Raw genomic sequence first — 18,113 nt, 5'->3', positions numbered from 1 at the left:
ATAACTTCTTAAACTGCATTACACTCCAGTCAATAACCACCTGTTCTGAATTTTAGGAGCAGTTTGCCAGGCTGCATTCATGATTACTAGGGAGGAGAAGTAAAAATCCCCTGCCCCTCTGTTACTAATACTTCAGCTGACCTTGATTCTCTTGGAGATTATAAAGCCTAGCAACCACTACATTCTCCTGGTGCAGAAACCAGCATTTTCCTGTCACTCTCTAGCTTCTAACCTGAGAATGTCCTGTGATCACCCAGCCATGCAAGAAGATGTGACTTCTTTAAAAGCCTTGTTTTTGGCAAGGCTCAATAATCTAAATCAGGGGTGTCAAACTCAATTTCATTGAGGGCCGCATCAGGGTTATGTTTGGTGTGGCCAGGATGGGCATGGCCAGCATGACATCACTCATGTTGGGGGGCGCCTGTGACGGCCCAAGCACTCTGTCAGTGAAAATGGGCTTTCAAGCTCCGTTTTCAGCTGGGATGGCCTCTTGCAACCCTCTGCCAGCGAAAACAGCGCTCAGGAGCCCATTTTTCCTGGCAGAAGCACCGCAAGGCGGTCCTTCACTATTTCCAGTGCAGCCCCACGGGCCAGATCTAAGCATCCTGCAGGCTGGATCCAGCTCCCGTGTCTTGAGTTTGACACCCCTGATCTAAATGCCCATGATGCTGGAATCAAAGCATCACATTCTGTATTTGGCCTATAGATCAATAATTGTGCATATTTTCTAATGCACAGATTCCTGTTAAAAAAGATTTAGATTTTGATAGAATTAGATGTTACTAGATATATATTAAAAGGGTAACAGTAAAGGTTCCCCTTGCACATATGTGCTAGTCGTTCCTGACTCTAGGGAGCGGTGCTCATCTCCGTTTCAAAGCCGAAGAGCCAGCACTGTCCAAAGACATCTCCGTGGTCATGTGGCCGGCATAACTAAATGCCAAAGGTGCATGGAACACTGTTACCTTCCCACCAAAGGTGGTCCCTATTTTTCTACTTACATTTTCTATGTGTTTTTGAATTGCTAGGTTGACAGAAGCTGGGACAAGCTCACCTCATTAAGCGACACTAGGGATTTGAACCGCTGAACTGCCGATCTTTTGATAAACAAGCTTAACATCTTAGCCACTGAGCCACCGCGTCCTTTATTAAAAGGGTAGGGGAAAACATTTTATCAATACTTTGCCAATAAATATTTCTTTCTTAGAAAAAATAACAATTGGATACAGTGGATCACTGTATTATATTAAGATCAATTTATGTCATTTTCAGTTCTGCAAATTTTCAACTGCAATAATATGTAAAAAGAAAAACTCTTGTTTATACACTGAAACTGGTGCATCACATTTTAATTCTGCCAAATATTGGCAGGAATAAACCAGATTAGCAAAACTCTCCACATGCTTAATTTGTAGGCAGCAAACATAATGCTGAAATAAAAAAAATGTGTCGTCCCCCACCCCCATTCTAGATTGGTGCTGCTGAATTCCCACTTTGATGAATTTTGTTCCACTCTCTAGGAAGCTTGCAATAAAATATGTTTCTATGAAATATGCAGCTGCATGGAAACTAAACAAATGGAGGTTTAGGCGCCAAATAACTTGATATATTTATTACAAGAAGTGTTTAAAATGATTAAAATAGATGAGAAGTAAAAGACTAGTTAATTGTTGCCAATTTTTCATTTCAATGTAATTGTTGTCTTCTACTGTTGTCTTTGATAGTTTGATTTGAAAGATGCTTGCCATGGATATTTTAAATGGTTATATAGAATTTTCTTTTTGTTTTGCCTGCACCGCTGTAAACTATTCTGGATCTTTAGTGATTCAATAACAGATAGAATTCATGTCCAAAAAAACCAGAGAAAACCAAGACACTCATAATTTGAATGCGCCCTAAAATTGTTCCAGTTTGTTACTATGGTTTTGGAAAAATATAATAGTGATGTTTAACTACAGATCAAAAATACAGAATTTTATTGAAGAAGAAGTTAGGATTTATCATGCATATAGCATAGCAAAATAAGCCTGGTTTTTTTTTGAGACCAACATACCGCTATTCCGAGTTTCAAACAATAAAAAAATGTTCACACCCTTCATGTGAAATGCGTCTTTATTAATATAATGGAAAGGTAGACCAATTTTATATAATGTTTTTATTGTTTAGTAATGGAATAATTTTATATGTATAAGGTATCATTATTGGTATTTTTGTTTTTTCTGTTGTTTCCTCTTCATAAACAATAAAACAAACACAATTTCTGAACCATTGTCAAAGATAGCCTCTGAAGAATTTGTATGTAAAAACCGTGCATAAAAACCTTTTGAAAAACCTGAAGGGGAAATTCAGTAAGTGAACAGACAAACTGTTATCAAAATTACTTACAGCATTATTGCAGCCTTGAATATGTTGACATTTTGGTAATCCCAACATCACTGCAGGAAACAATTTGATGAAAATGCTTGTATACTGCAGCTTTAGAATGTGCTAATCCTTCCAGGGGAACAACAGGGAATGGCATCACCAATATTAACCTAATTTAAGAGACTTTGTTAACTGATAATAGGATCCATTACAGAAGGAGAAACAAGAGTCACAGCTTTCAATTTTCTCCAGAATGCCTTTTTTTCTTCACTAGCCATCAATAAACAAAAGAGCAAAAAGACTGTAAAGTGTAATATTGCCTCTAGAAGCTTGGCTAGTTCCCCACACTTTGCCTTAATCAAATATACTAGCTGGAAATTATGAGCATTAAGCATTGACTTCTCCACTGAACTAGAACTGGCTAAGGACTGGGAATTCTGGGAGCTGAAGTTCGTACATCTTAAAGATGCTGAGGTTGAGAAACACTGACGTAGACATCACTAACTTAAAAAAGATTTCTCTGAATGAAATCTTACTGGACTTTTGAATGAAAAAACCTTGAGTTGTGAATAGAAGAGAAATTGGCAGCCAGCTTCTAAAAATCAAAATAAAATTCTATTTAAGGATACCCATGTGAGAATATTTATCGCAGAGCAAAAATAAATTGTAAATACAGATTAAGCAGCAGCTCATCAAAAAATAATGATAAATTCCTGCAGGGATAAAAGTTGCGGATAGAAACTCGCTGGTTTACTTTAGGGCAGGATTCTTGTTGGGACAAAATATAGACTGTTCCGCCGTGCTCTTTTGAGGATATAAATCTAACCATTAAATGAAAATGAATAGGCAACTTAAAATGAATCTTCCTGAGATTGTTCCACTTCCAAATGTAAATAGGGAGATCATCTGATTAAATAGTCCTTCACATCAAGACACTAGCATAATGAAGAAGATTCCAGCTGGCCTCTCTTGCTTATTTCATTCTCTATAGAGAAGTAAATTCTTAGCCCTTAATAATTTCTGACTTAACCAACATTAACATTCAAAACAAGCATTCTGTGCCTGCATTTTTAAATGACATAATCCTAGGTATGATCAACCTCTTTATGCCTCTGACATGTAAGTAGACTAAGGTGTTACACAACACTCACTCAAACTAATGAGCTTGTAGTATGGACGGAAGGCTTCCAGTTACTTCCCTGAGACACTTAAATTTTGTTCAGCCTGTTTTCAAATTGAACTAGCTCAATTTGCAATATATATTTAGCCTTTGTTTTCTCAATGCTTCAAACACATGCAGAAACCAGACCTGAATAAAAATTCATGACATAATGGTTCTGCAAAGACAGACACAGCAAGCTGTCAATCTGTTTGGTTGTTTGGAACCATCCCAATCATCTAGCGTTCCAAAAATAATCCAGGATATTACTGCTGATGCAGCTGACTCGGTGTGAATTCTTTTACACTCCACCCCCTTATAAAAAAAAAACTATCTTGCTTTTGACAATCCAGTGAATTAGGCAGGTTGCCCAGTTTAGAGTGCTGCTGACCCAGATTTGAGAAAGATTATGCATTCAATGAAGAACAAAAAATCATTATGGAATAAGTCTTCAATGAAATTCTCTTCTCACTCTGAGAGCTAAATGTTAACAATTTTCTAATGAAAAGGAATGTAAACCTTTAGGAAAGGAAGCTACTGGATTCTTGGAGAATTTAGCAGCACTCAGATTTACAAATATTCTCAAAAGTAGCTTTACAACCTTCATTCATGGGTATGTATGTATGGATATCCAAAGTAGTGCCACAACCAATTCATTAGCATAAAATCTGTCAAGGGGAGGAACGAGATTTAAGTAACTGTAATATACATGAGGATTTCATCCAAAAGATGATGCATGCACCACATAGATTACTCTAGATTTCTGTCCTACACAAATCTTCTCTATAAGGATTTATCCACACAGTCTGCCTCAGAAAGGACATGATTCACTCACCATGAAGGCCATTCAGTATTTTCACAACTGAGACTCCATCTGGGTAGCCAGCCACTTCTGAAGTTGGATGAGCTGTTTTCCAGCACACAAGTAGGCTTTCATCATTTTATGCCAACACTAAAAGCCCCTGCAATTGGATGATCTTCTGAGCTCCAACTGACCTCACTGACTCTGTGCTTCAATGCTTATTTCTGTTTCTGAACCCAAGTGACACCAGACTATTTCCTGTATATACCATTTTTTTCTGGGGAGTGGGCAGGTCAGAGAGTAGGATACCAACAGCTCAAAGAAGACTGAATGGAAGCCTAACAGAATGGAAAGAAAACGTATTATGCAGACATTTGTCAGCAAATACCAGTATAATACTTTACTTTAAACATTATGTTTTCATGGTTCTTTAAGGCAGATGCAAATGTGCCAGTGCATTTCAAGGAAGTAAGTCCTTAGCATGGTAAGAACATTAAGAAGAAAATATTGTCAAAAGGCAAAATCCTTGTATTACATTTCTGCTTTACCTTTACTTCTTCCAATATTGCCACATCCTATAGCAGGGATGGCTAACCTTTTTGCCATCGCGTGCCAAAAGTGGGGGGGGAGCGGAGGGGACACCCGCACGTGTGCCCACATCCATAATTCTATGCGCCCCGCCCCCCCATGCTCCCCCTGCTTTTGGCACGCGATGGCACGGTGGGCCCAGTAAGTCCATTTTTCGCTCTCCCCAGGCTCCAGAGCCTTTCTAGGAGCCTGGGGAGGGCAAGAACAGCCTTCCCCACCCTTTCTAGAGGCCCTCCGATGGTTGGAAACAGCATGTTTCCTGACTTCTGGTGGGCCCAGAAGGCCCCAAAATCAACTGGCCGGCGCACACATGTATGCCAGAGCTGAGCTCGCGTGCCCACCGATATGGCTCCACGTGCCACCTTGGCACCCGTGCCATAGGTTCGCCATCACGGTCCTATAGCATCCCATTTCCAAAAAAATAAAACCAGGATTTTAAGGGGAGTCCCCAGTCAAAAATTCAGAGGATATGGGACAATTGGTAAAACAGGCTGTGGCTCATTGGAGTTATAAACAAAAACATATAGGAAAAAAATCCAGATCAGGGAAAGCTGAGCAAGAATCTAATCAAAGCAAATGTACTTTATAAAAATCTTACTGATTTTAGTAATCATAGCCAACCAAAAAGGTACAATCTGCAAGCATTATGATGGCAATTCTTAACATAAATATTTTTTTAAATCATAAAATATTTTTCTGTTGAAATAATACTTATTCCAATAAAAGAGAACATTAATACTGTACATAATGCTTATTTTACTTGAATAAAGTAAAGTAATTTTAAGAAGAGGCTTTAAAAAGCAGTATGAAGGTAAAGAAATAATAGTTTGAAAATTCAGTTGGCATACATGCAACTGCAAAATATTCTGTCCATAGTTTTATGCTTTGGTATTATGACCTACCCTGCAAATACAAAAGACTAGCTATTGTTGCCTAAAGTATTATAGACTTAATCCTCTGAAACGCAGACAAATTATTGCTCCCAGCTATTTAAATTCACACTTCTAATGCAATAATTCTATTTGGACTGACAGAGATTTTTGCACTACAAAATTAAGTCTCTATAAAATCTGGCTATGTTTATTCACAAATTAAAGGTCTAGATGAACATGAAGTTCCATTATTTTGCCATTTGCTAAACTATTGCCTCATCTCAGCTAGGAATGTCTCTAAGTACCCATAAGTGGGAAGGGAACTGTCTTCCATTATATTAGCAACAGGATTTTTTCAATATTATCAATATTGCGCACTACTGACAAAGCAAAAAGTGGAGGAAAATATTTGCAGCCCTGCAAGCTTTTTAAATAGGACATGAAAAGGAAGCTGGATCTACCTAGGGATGCTATTGGGGGGGCGGGGGAGGGGATTTTTATTTTTGTTTTGTTTTTTGCATTTCTGGAGGAAATAAAGACCAAGTAGGCAAAATTATAGAAAAAATCAAAAATGAGTGTGGATGATTTCCATAACATATCATTTCTTACAGGGGATACAATCAGATCTCTCCATGCAGCATTTTATCTTTCAGACTTTGCTGAGAGGACACACAAAATGAGTGATAGTGTTATCTACAGATGGAGATAGCAATCCTACATATACCAGTTCACAGGAGGATAACTGCAGGGAGAAAGTGTCTTCATCTTCTGAGAACTATTTGGTTGGTCATTGTGAGAAACAAAAACTGGACCAAGAACAGCCTTAGCAACTTTCTGTAGGGCTCTTTTTATGTTTTTGTAACAATGAAGTCACTTTTTTTGTTCCTCCAGAAAACTTGTTAACTGAAGTATAACTATAGCTTAGCTTTGTAGGAAGAAATATCCTTCTGGGTTCAGCTCCAAGTGGGGAAAAAAGACACTGGAAACATGGAGATTGCTTGGAAAGATGGTTTAATGGTGGACAGGATCACATGGTTTGAGTTCCTGAGCAGAAAAGGGGCTGAGATGCTGAGTGTGCCTTGGTTTTATGCCCTCTCTGGCTTTGAACTTCCTGGGGCCCAGAAAGAGTATCCTGATTGGTTGTCAGACTCCCGGGGGTGGGGGTCTTAGCTAGTCTTGCTGGCTGATGTAATCTTCCCAGGTGCCATGTGGTGAGTTTCTGTTGCTAGATGGGTCCTATTGTGTTGCAGATGATGGTCCATTGACAAAGATTGAGTTTCTGCCTCTGGCCCATTGACAAAGGGTGGGGGCAGGAAGATGGGAGTTGCTTCATCTTTAAAACATGCTTCTCCATTTCTCATCCAGGGAAACATAATATTCTGCCTTTTTAATATTTCCCAAAATATTTCATTTCTCTAGGAAAGGGGTAGGTGCTAACTTCCTACAGTTTGTTAGATATATTATTAACTGAAAATACTTTCTATCATGTGCATTTATTAGTAAAAGAAAAAGAAGGCATATTCCTTTTCCCAGAAACTTGCCAGGGGATAGAGTTGAAATAGTTAAATTAAGATATGGACTTTCCTCATTAGAGGTTAGCTATGTGCTCTGTAACCATAGTTCCTAAATTCTCTTCCTGTTGACGTATTGTGAGTAAACGTTTTGTGTTAAAGTTAATGTTCCACACTTCAGTGATAACTATGAGCTAGTCAAATGTACTCTTGTTCCAGGTTAAGCATTCAATTTTCTGTACAAAATATGCTTGGCTGCATAATTTCATGTCTAAGGATCAGTCAGAGCACAAAACAATTAAAAGAAAGCATTTGGTTCACATCATAGAGGCAAACTTCAAAGTCCACAGAAAGATACATGTGCACTACATATTTAAGAAATACTAAAAGCTATGCTTTTATTATTTCTCATGGATTTTTTCATGTTTACTGTTGCTGTACCTTCAAATATACAAGTGAAATGCATTTTAAATAAGGAATAAATGCAGGATCTAAAACATATATTGCTGTCTAGGTTTATAAAAGACTTTTGCTGACAAGTTATTAGAGCTAATGACATTTCTACACTGCTCTCAACAGGAGTCAACAAAAAGGCTAAATCAGCTGGATTCACAAATGATGAATGGACAAGAACACAGACTTGATCATTCTTCCAATAATGCTATACAATTCCCATAACCGTGTAGTGGCAACAATGTAGTCAAAAGTCTCTAGTTATTCTAAATATAGTAGGTCATAAATTTAAGTCATTGAAAATATTGTTATGTAGTCTTTCCCCCTTCAGTGCTTCCCAGATGTGTTGGCTTATAATTTCCAGATTTTTAAAAGAGTATAGCCAAAACTATTATATGAACACAACTTTTCAGAACTTTAGTTAATTAAACACTACCCATTGTTTTCCTTGGCTCATAAAAGGAGAACATGTAAAAACATGGTATCTTGGACAACTGCAACAAAATCGATCAGGAGAAAACAGGAGTGAAACACATCCATATTACCCCTTTCAAGTAAAATCTGAAACCTTATAAAGTCCCAGTTCTTGGGTCTTAATATGGGAGGGGAAGGAAGAGTCTTAACTATTTTGATCAATCAATGGGAAAGCCAGATTTGCTTAACAACTGTGTTACTAATTTAACAACTGCAATGATTCACTTTAAAAAGGTGGCAAGAAAAGTCGTAAAACAGAGCAAAACTAATTTAACAAATTTCTCACTTACAACATAAATTCTGGGCTGAACTGTAGTTATAAATCGAGGACTATCTGTAGTTGCCCATTTGAGTTGCCCATTTGAGGGCTCGACTTTTCATTCCCAAACAAGGCAAACATAAGAAAGCAATTATAATCCTAGTTTTAACCGTGGGTTGTCAGAAAGATGCAGAAGAATAGTGTTTGCTAACATTCATGGCCCGGGTAGTACTTTGGCACCGTTACTATTTCATGCAAATAGGATACTTGCGACTGTCACACATTTTTAACAATAGTTTTTTTTTAAAAAAAAAAACTTTTAAATTTTATAGTTATGAAATTTAATCTCTCTCACTGCATCATGTCATTCTTTTTTCTTCTGCGTACATTCGGTATCTATGTTTATGCATTAAATGAACCTTTCTTAAATGGGGATCCTCCAGATGGTTATACTAAATGGAATTTCTGGAAATTCCCATCTCAATGCGTCTGAAGGATGCTAATTCAGAAGTAGCAGCACTGTTTTTGGTGCTCAGTGCCTTCAGGCAGACTCTAACTGCTGACCCAGCAAACCTTATGATAAATGACTTGGTTTAATGTTGCAGTCACAGGTTGCAACTCAAAGGGACATTTCTATAGATTCAACCTTTTTTGTGTTTTCATTTGCATATTTGGAGATACCAGCTCTTGGATGTTGCTAGAAGAAATTATCAAATTTGCTGTGCAAACATAGAAGCATCCAATTCAGAAATTTGGGGTCATCTGTATTTTATTTCAAAGAGTGCCATAAATAAACAGTGATAAGTGAAACCGAACAAGCAAGTACTAGGGAATTTTCAAAAGCAGTATTTTAACTTTATGCTTGTTGATTTAAACCACCAAAAAAAATCACTTCAAGTATGTGTGTAAATATTATCAATTGATAACATTTGGACCTGACTCTGAAAGCCAACTGGCATTCTGTCTCAATCATTCAACCCACTGGCTCAACCACATTTACAAGGTTACTATGGAAGAGAACAATGCTTAAAAGAGTCCCCAATGAAGCTCTTGGACTTGTTAAACCTTTAATGCAATGCCAGTGGTATTTCACTCCTGCTGCTTTGAAAGGCAAACTGCTGTGGGAGGTACATTTCACCAAACTGCTCAAAATCCAATCCAAATAAAGAACCAATTGTTCAGAGAACGACATTACACATGCAGAACTCTTCTCATAATCCACAGAAAACCTCTCCCAGAGTGTTTAATTTCTAAAATGAGAGATGCTGTGGTTCATATCCCTGTCTAAAAACCATGAGTCCAACTTTGGAACCTCTTTCTGTAACTAGAGACAAAGAAGGCTTGCAATGGTTATTGATTGATTTGAGGGAGCTACGTTCAATATATACCCAATGCCAGTATCTTTTTAAAATTTATTTTATGTTTGGTTTTACAAGCCAGAATCTTCCGCATAAAGTTCACATGTATATGCCAAAAATAAAAAAAATCACCATTTCCTTGACTATAAACTTCCAACCAGAAGACAGGTACCCTTTCAAAGCTCCAAGATGTTAAAGCTCTAAAACACCCGGGGAAGGGGAGAAAACTGAATTTCAGGGAGACATTATAATCTATCCTGTTCTCTAATGTTTTAACACTTATGTGTTGCTCCCAATCTACACAATACAATTATTCAGAGTCTGAGTTTAAAGGGTTAAAAAGGTAAAGGTAAAGGTTCCCCTCGCACATATGTGCTAGTCGTTCCTGACTCTAAGGGGTGGTGTTCACCTCCATTTCAAAGCCGAAGAGCCAGCAGTGTCCAAAGATGTCTCCCTGGTTATGTGGCCGGCATGGCTAAACACCAAAGGCACATGGAACACTGTGTACCTTCCCACCAAAGGTGGTCCCTATTTTTCTACTTGCATTTTTTATGTGCTTTCAAACTGCTAGGTTAGCAGAAGCTGGGACAAGTAACGGGAGCTCACCCTCGTTATGCGGCACTAGGGATTTGAACCGCTGAACTGACGACCTTTCGATCGACAAGCTCAGCATCTTAGCCACTGAGCCACCGCGCCCCTCTATTTAAAGGGTTAAGATGCTCTTATTCATCTAAGTGTTTGGTCCATTTTTTTGCCACAGGAATTTAAATTGTTTTTATTTCCTTATTATTTCATTCTAGATTATAAACTGCCTTGATGTCCTACTGGCAGAAAGGCAGGGTATAAACCAAAATAATAAATAATGCTACAGAGAAGCATTAAAAATATGGTAAGTCAACCTGCAATCCAAAGGGGAAAATCAACTCTAAGACCTCAGTGTTTTGCACAAGCTTCAAAACTAGCTGTTAATTCAAACTGCAATATATTGCCCTTTGCATAAAGGAACAGAAATTAATTAAACTGGGGGAAAGCAAAGCACTCTGCACGCAATCTTCTCAAGCTTGTTTCATAGCAATACCATTTTCTTAGCTGTGTGGGGTCTTTGGTGTTCTCTGAGCTTAGTTGTTTTCTTACAATCAAGCTCAGAGAGCACCAAGGACCCCACAGTTCAACCCTGAACTCCAAATATTCTCTTCTATTGGTCTTAGCTGGGTATCACATATCTTCATCTGAACTGGCTCCTTGTTCCCCTAGAAATGCATTCAACAGCAGGTGTGCCAAGACTTTGTTTTGCACAATCATTATAATCTGTACAGTAGCATAACTGATTGCATGTTTCTGAATGATATATATGAAATTTGCCATGTGTATGTATCCTAGGAAACAATATATTCCCTGGGTTTCTGTGTCCTTATTAAATGACCATCTTTATAGTCCCAGTTAATAAAGGAATGACAAATAATAATAATATTTTCTCGTGTTGTGTAGCACTTGCCATTAACTGAGGATTTGATGATTGTTTGTATGAAATAATAGTTTCAAAATAGTATTCTATTATATTCAGTGTAGTTTAGCTAATTGCTAAAAATCAAGATTGTGCAAAGTCATTCAAAAGCAAGAAATTGCTGACTTTGTAATATGATCAAACTGGAGGGAAAAAATTAGAACTGCAATATGTATAATCATATATAGTATATAGCTGCAATGGCAAACCTATGGCACATAGAGCTCTCTCTCCAGGCACACCAGCCGTCGCCCATTGCTCTTCCGGCTTCCGGCATGCACCTGCGTGCCGGCCAGCTGGTCTTCACGCAGCGGGAGTGCCGGAAACCGGAAGAGCAGCTCCCTGGCGTGCATGTGCATGCTGGGAAAATGAGCTTCTGGTTTCCAGTATACGCATGCGCGCTGGCCAGCTGGATTTTGAGTGCACATGCACACCAGAAACCAAAAGACCAGGTGACTGGCGTGCACGTGTGCGCCAGCAACCAGAAGCTGAGTTTCCCAGTGCACACATGCGCACCAGGGAACTGCTCTTCCTGTTTCTGGCATTCCCGAGCGTACTTGCTCCCGTTTTGGCACTCGGTGCCAAAAAGATTCGCCAACACTGGTATATAGTAATGGTATACTATAAAGGTAAGGAAAAGGAAAAGGAGCCCTTGCAAATTTTACTATGCTAGATGTTGCTGACTATAGGGGATGTTGCCCCTCTCTGTTTCAAGGATTATCCAAGGCTGTCCGAAGACATTTCCGCGATCATGGGGCCAGCATGATGTTGTGGAGTGCTGTTTCCTTCCCACCAAAGTGGTACCTATTCATCTACTTGTATTAGCATGCTTTCGAACCACTAGGTGGGCAGGAGCTAGGAGAAGACGAGCGTTCACCCTGCTGTGTGACGCTCAAGTTATAATTCTCATAATACTATAAGGATTATTATATGTTGAAAGATATGACATGAGAGCTTTTACTCCTGTGTTCTACATTCCATGAGATGAACATGCATTAATTCTCCAGATAGGAACAAAGTAGGACCTTGTTACCCATCTAAGCAAATTATATTTGCCATATACACCAATGCTCTAAATTTCCAGGTATACTAAAATGTTAGGTATTTCAGTTACAATATGGTATACACAAGCTATGACTTTCCGACAATGTTTGTTTTCACTACCCATAACCCTAAGATCTTTACTGGAGACATTTATGCCAATTTAGGGTGTTCCAGATGCTGGCTCAAAAATCCAAGAATTGCAGTGTCAAAATATTTGGAACTAGCTTTGGAAAACTAGGTATGACAAATTCCCCATCTTATGCAATCAACACTGCATTGAGAGCAACTTGGGTTAACTCCAACTCTAACTTTAATCCAAAAATCCATCCTCTTTAACTTAACCTCTGGTAATTTTGTTTTTAATTTCAAACTTCTTAACCTACATTTCATAATTAAAAACAAATCCCAAAATGCTATCCAAGTCAGGCTATCTAATTGCATTAGAAATTATGATAAAATATGATGTCAGTGTCAACAGAGAAATTGCTATAGAAAAGACATTGTGGCAGAAATGTTATTAAACTAAATTATAGGACAATAAAACACAGAATAAAACTATTATTTTTTTTAAAGTGTGAAATTATACTGGCAAAATGCTGAACTGAGCAAGTGATGTTCTCAGTGGCCATCATGATCATTATTAACTGTAAAATGAATTAAAAAGAAGCCTGCATAACAGATATATACCATACAGAAAATTTAAGTCTGTAATCCTATTATTTTTCTAGATTGAAATATTTATTTATTTATTTATTTATTAGTCATATTTCTATGCCGCCCACTCTCTGAGGACTCTGGGCGGCTTACACCAAAGACAGTATACTAAATAGCATGTTGCCCCCAACAATCTGGGTCCTCATTTTACCCAGGATGGAAGGCTGAGTCAACCTTGAGCCAGTGAGATTTGATCCGCTGATCTGCTGAACGAGCAGTCAGCTGAAGTAGCTGCAGTATTGCACTCTAACCACTGCGCCACCTCAGCTCTTTATAGGAATGGTGATGGCAGCCATGAAATAAAGAGATGTCTCCTACTTGTAAGCAAGACTGTGATTGACATACACAAAGTATTAAAATGCACAATCATAATATCAAGAAAAGTACACATTGTCGAGCCCATTTGCAAAACACAGTTCAGAAAGCTGGACATTTTTTTAACAGCTAAAGATAAAATGTATGTCTTTGAATTATGGAAAAAATTGCTGAGAACACCAAGGACTTTGGATGAGTATCATGGAACATAGATGATATAAAACCAGTTTGTTCATGCAACGCTTTAAAAACAAAGCTAAGGCTTCTAATGGGAAGCAAGAAAGAAGGTCCTGATATCTGGTAAAATTAAAGGCTATAGAAAAGAGGTCAACAGAAGACAGTGGTTGTGTATTATCACTGACAAAACAAGCATGGCCTTGCAAGAATAGAACGTAGCAGTTACTGACGCACAATCCTTTAAAAATGTCCTCCAACTCATAAAAGCAACTGAACAACAATGTCCACCACTGAACTCAAATGAACACACTTCTGAGTGGGCATGAACAGGATCACACTGCAAAGCATTTATGTCATGACAAGTAGTCCTTGACATATGACTACAATTGAACCCAAAATCTCCATTGCTAAGCAAGACAGTTAAGTGAGCTCTGCCCCATTTTACAACCTTTTTTTCACGGTTGTTAAGCAAATCACGCAGTTGTTAAGCAAATCTGGCTTTCTCCATTGATTTTGTTTGTCAAAAGCTGGCTGGAAAGGTTACAAATGGTGATTACAGGACCCCGGAACAGTGCAACTGTCATAAATATATGCCAGTTGCCAAGCGCCCAAATTTTGATCACGTGATCATGAGGATGCTGCAATGCTTCTAAGTGTGAAAACTGGCTGTAAGTCACTTTTTTCAGTGTCATCATAAACTTTGAACAGTCACTAAATGAATGCTTGTAAGTACAAACTACCTACAGAACTAAATCGTATACTGAAAAAAGTATATGCTTTTTTATGCAGATTTACACATTTCAAAATATCAAATGCTGCTTCAAATAAATATCTATGTATTTTGTATATTAACATTTACAAATGTTCAATCTTTTTTTGTTCCACAAGTGCTGTTATGCCATGTTACTGTAACATGCTCTATGAATTCAACAGACAGTAAACTATGAATCTTTTTTATTAAGTTGCATATTTCATAAGTTGCATTAACCTATGTTTCAGTTGCATCAGTCCAGACTGCAGGAATGAACTCTTATTAATATTCATTCAAGAAAATGCTGTACATGAAGATAGTTTGTTGAGGAAAAGATCAGTCTAAAATTTTTCTTCCTGACATCTAGATTTGTATATTGTAAAATGCATTCAGTAGATAATTTTCACCCAAAACGACAGTGACACAATGAAACTTAAATCTTTTATCATTTGATTTATATAGATCAGGGGTGTCAAACTCGTGGTATCACAGTCATCACGTGACAGTATCATGACTTTTTTCCCCTTCGTGGATTTTTCCCTTCGCGCAGTCAGCGTGTGATGCATCCGGCCCGCAGGCCGCAAGTTTGACACCTCTGATATAGATTAAAGGAATCTAATTGTAGCTGCTACCATTAGCATTCATACTAACAGGATTATGGAAATAACTAAACACAACTGTTGGAAGAGGCAAAATTTAAGAAGGGAAGGTTTGAGGCTGAAGCTCTTGCAGATATGGAGCTGCAAGACCTGCCAATGGAAGGTTCCATTGTTAAGTATTGAGACCAAAAATCAGCATAACTTGTAAAGTGTGGTTTCCATTCCAAGAGAAAACTGTGAGAAATGATAACTTGTCCAGGGTTATTCCAAGATTAACCACAACCACTTCATATTGACAGCATTTCCGGCAAATTCTTTTTCTCTTGGGCCATACAATAATCACCTACATATGCAATAGATATGAGTTATTCATAGCCGCCAAAGCCTACTAGAGTTCTGGGTAGGGCTTAGGAGACCTATGGTTTTGTGGTTGCTGTAGAATTACACACCCCTGGGAGCTGTAGTTCACAACCCTTCTTACCCTTGATCTTTGGGATCCACACTGCAATGTGAATCCACAGGCGCCTAAACCTAAAAGGATATTTATAAAGAGAAACGAAACTTACGGCCAACATTTCAAGCTTTGGACCACCCTGTGGTCCAAGGATCACATTCTTAGTGACTGCGGGTCGACTATCCTACTAATGGTCGTTCGGACCTGGTGTGGGTCATCAACTCGGGTTCTCAATCTTCAAGATGAGGGAAATGCTCTGAGTTGCACTCCCACCCAGCTGGAACGCGTGTCAGTTTGCCCAAAGGCTGCTCTTGTAAAACCGAGGAGGTCCACTTTCCCACCCCCTTGCCGTGCACACGAGCGACCAGGGCTCCTCTCGCGGTGGCCCTTCCCTCCCCGTTCAGGTAGCCCAAGACGGGACGCGCCAAGAGAGGGCGGCGGCCCCGGCTCCCTCCCCGTCCCCGTCCCCGTCCCCGCTCCACTCACCTTGGGACTGTAGGGCCCCGGGATCAGCAGCTTGAGTGCCTGTCTCTTCAGCTCCACCAAGCGGGCGTTGCAGTTCTCACACCACACGCCGCGATCGGAGCCCGGGGAGGAGCCTCCTCCGCTGCCGGAACCGGGCGAGCCGGTGCCGAAGCCGGGTGAGCCTCCTAAAGAGCCCGGAGAGCTGGTGCCGATCCCCGGGGAAGCGGGACCCGGAGAGCCGGTGAAGGAGCCAGGCGAGGAGGTTCCCGATCCAGGCGAAGGGGTGCCGGAGGAGCCCACCACCGAGCCTGCTCCTTCTGGGGCGGGGCGGCTGCTGGACCGGGACTCCTCGTAAGCTTTCCTGTACCAGCTTTCCGGCGAGAAGGGCGCCGCGGGTTTGGTGGGGGAGCAGGAGTCGTTCACCTGAGCGGAGAAGGAAAAGGGGGGAGCAGATTAAGAGGGGAAAGCGGACAGCCAAGTGCACCTACCGATTAATCAGACCCGGGATTGGGATTAGCAATCACAATAGCCCCAAGCAGGAGAAAACGCCCACCTCTCCCCGTCTCTGATTTCCACTCAAGGAGACCTGGGGGCGATTCCCCCACCCCGAGAAAATGGGAAGGGGGGGTGTCTCATACATACACGTTCCTAAGGAGCCCAGATGAGTGATAGTAACTCTCTTCTCTTTCTCTCACATCCCACCCCCCCCCACCACCACCACCTTACTTCCTTCGCCCAAGTCAGGACTGACTGTAGCTACCCTTGGAGGAAAAAGGACATCCGAGGTATTGTGCAAGAAAAAAAATAAAAAACAACCCACTACCCAAAAGAGGCTCTCGAGCAATGAAATGGAACCTGAGGGAGGCTGCAAAAGTTCGCTAGAGGCACTGGGAGTCTTGCAGCTATAGGGAAAGGCAACCTGCCCAGATTTATTTCACGCAATTTTCTGATGACGGAGCAGACCTGCCTGATTGATATATACCAACTGCACCTTGATTGGAAACATTCCGCTTAACAGGCGGCTTAGATCCGCTTGGAAAGCTACGAGAGGCTACCCTTTTGTGTAAAAAAAAAAAACACACACACACACACACACACACACAAAAACCACAGACGGGGCTCTCAAGCATCCTTGTGCGCCCTGACCTGAGGACTAACTTACCCCATATTTCCTGTTTCGGGTGGTGACTGCAATTCTCTCTTTATTCCCAGCCACCGAATTCATGATGATCTTTGTGCACGCGGGAGAATGCCTTGAAAATTTATATCCAATGGGGAATCTACAAATCCAATAAAAGGTTTACACCGGCTGAAATCAATTGTGCGGAGGTGCTTTCTTTCTTTTCTTTTTTTCCCAACCCTTTCCCCTGTTCCCCTCTCTCGCCCCCAAAATCCTTGAGCCCAAAAAGCCGGACCAAACCCTCAGACCACTAGAACGAGGGTCCGCGAGAATGTCTTTGCTTCAGAGCCTTTTTTCGCCTTCATTGTCTTCTATCTCGTTTAGCTTTCTTTGCGCAGAAATCCAAAGGGTCATCAGCGTTTTCCCTTCCCGATCGCCAACCGCCAGTTGGCCCCCTATAACCATTTGCCATCCAAGGTAGCCTTTTAGGAAAGGCGAGAGGAGCGAGAGAGCTGGGTGTTCCTCCAAGCGGAGACCGCTCCGCGATTTTGCAGTGCGGTAACTTGTGTTTCCTTCGCCAGCCTTTGCAACGGAGTTAGAAGAAATCGTCCAAAAAAAAAAAAAATTAAAAAAAAAAATCTCGGGATCCAGACTCTGGGAGGAGCCTCCGAGTTCCTTGCAGCCAATATCTTTCTGCCCGGTTTTGCCTGACAGTTTTTGTAAAGGAAAAGGGAAAGCGCTGGCTAAGCTACGCAGCACGCCTGAAGCCGTGGAGGAGCTGCAAAGCAATGCCTTCAACGGCTCGCTTTGAAGGCTAAGGCAAGCGGGGCCGGCGCGGAACTGCAGGCGGCTTTGCTACTGTTGCTTGACCTAGACTGAGAGAGGATTGATTTGCAGCATCGCTTCAGTGGCATTGGGGATTTAAAACACTTTAAAAAAAAAAACCACGCCTCCCTCTTTAAGACGAAGAGATGTCCTTGTCTCCATCAAAACAGCTGTGTGTAGTTAATATTCGGAAGACCTCCTGAGTAAGATTGTAGGTCTGTTTTTGAGTTCTGCAAGCGTGGAAGAAGTAGGCAGCAGCGACTGACACACCTGTGACGGTCTCCGGTCGAGGTTCTCTTTTATAT

General features: G+C 40.3%; 1 protein-coding gene across 2 annotated transcripts in view; it reads right to left on the bottom strand.

Moving 5' to 3' along the window:
- KIF26B (kinesin family member 26B) overlaps positions 1 to 17,881 on the bottom strand; it is a 307,349-nt gene extending 289,468 nt beyond the window's left edge. For both annotated transcript variants that reach the window (XM_034428212.3, XM_034428213.3), the window contains exons 1-2: positions 17,026 to 17,881; positions 15,885 to 16,286 (exon numbers count right to left, since the gene is read on the bottom strand). In XM_034428212.3, coding sequence (XP_034284103.2) covers positions 15,885 to 16,286; positions 17,026 to 17,088 — 465 coding nt within the window. In that variant the 5' untranslated portion in view covers positions 17,089 to 17,881. The remainder of the gene's footprint in view (positions 1 to 15,884; positions 16,287 to 17,025) is intronic.
- Between the last annotated feature and the right edge of the window lie 232 nt (positions 17,882 to 18,113).

The sequence above is a fragment of the Pantherophis guttatus genome, chromosome 1, assembly GCF_059756535.1.
Source record: "Pantherophis guttatus breed Tessera chromosome 1, ASM5975653v1, whole genome shotgun sequence".
In the NCBI taxonomy this organism is placed as follows: Eukaryota; Metazoa; Chordata; class Lepidosauria; order Squamata; family Colubridae; genus Pantherophis; species Pantherophis guttatus.
This window is presented reverse-complemented; position numbering and strand designations above follow the sequence as displayed.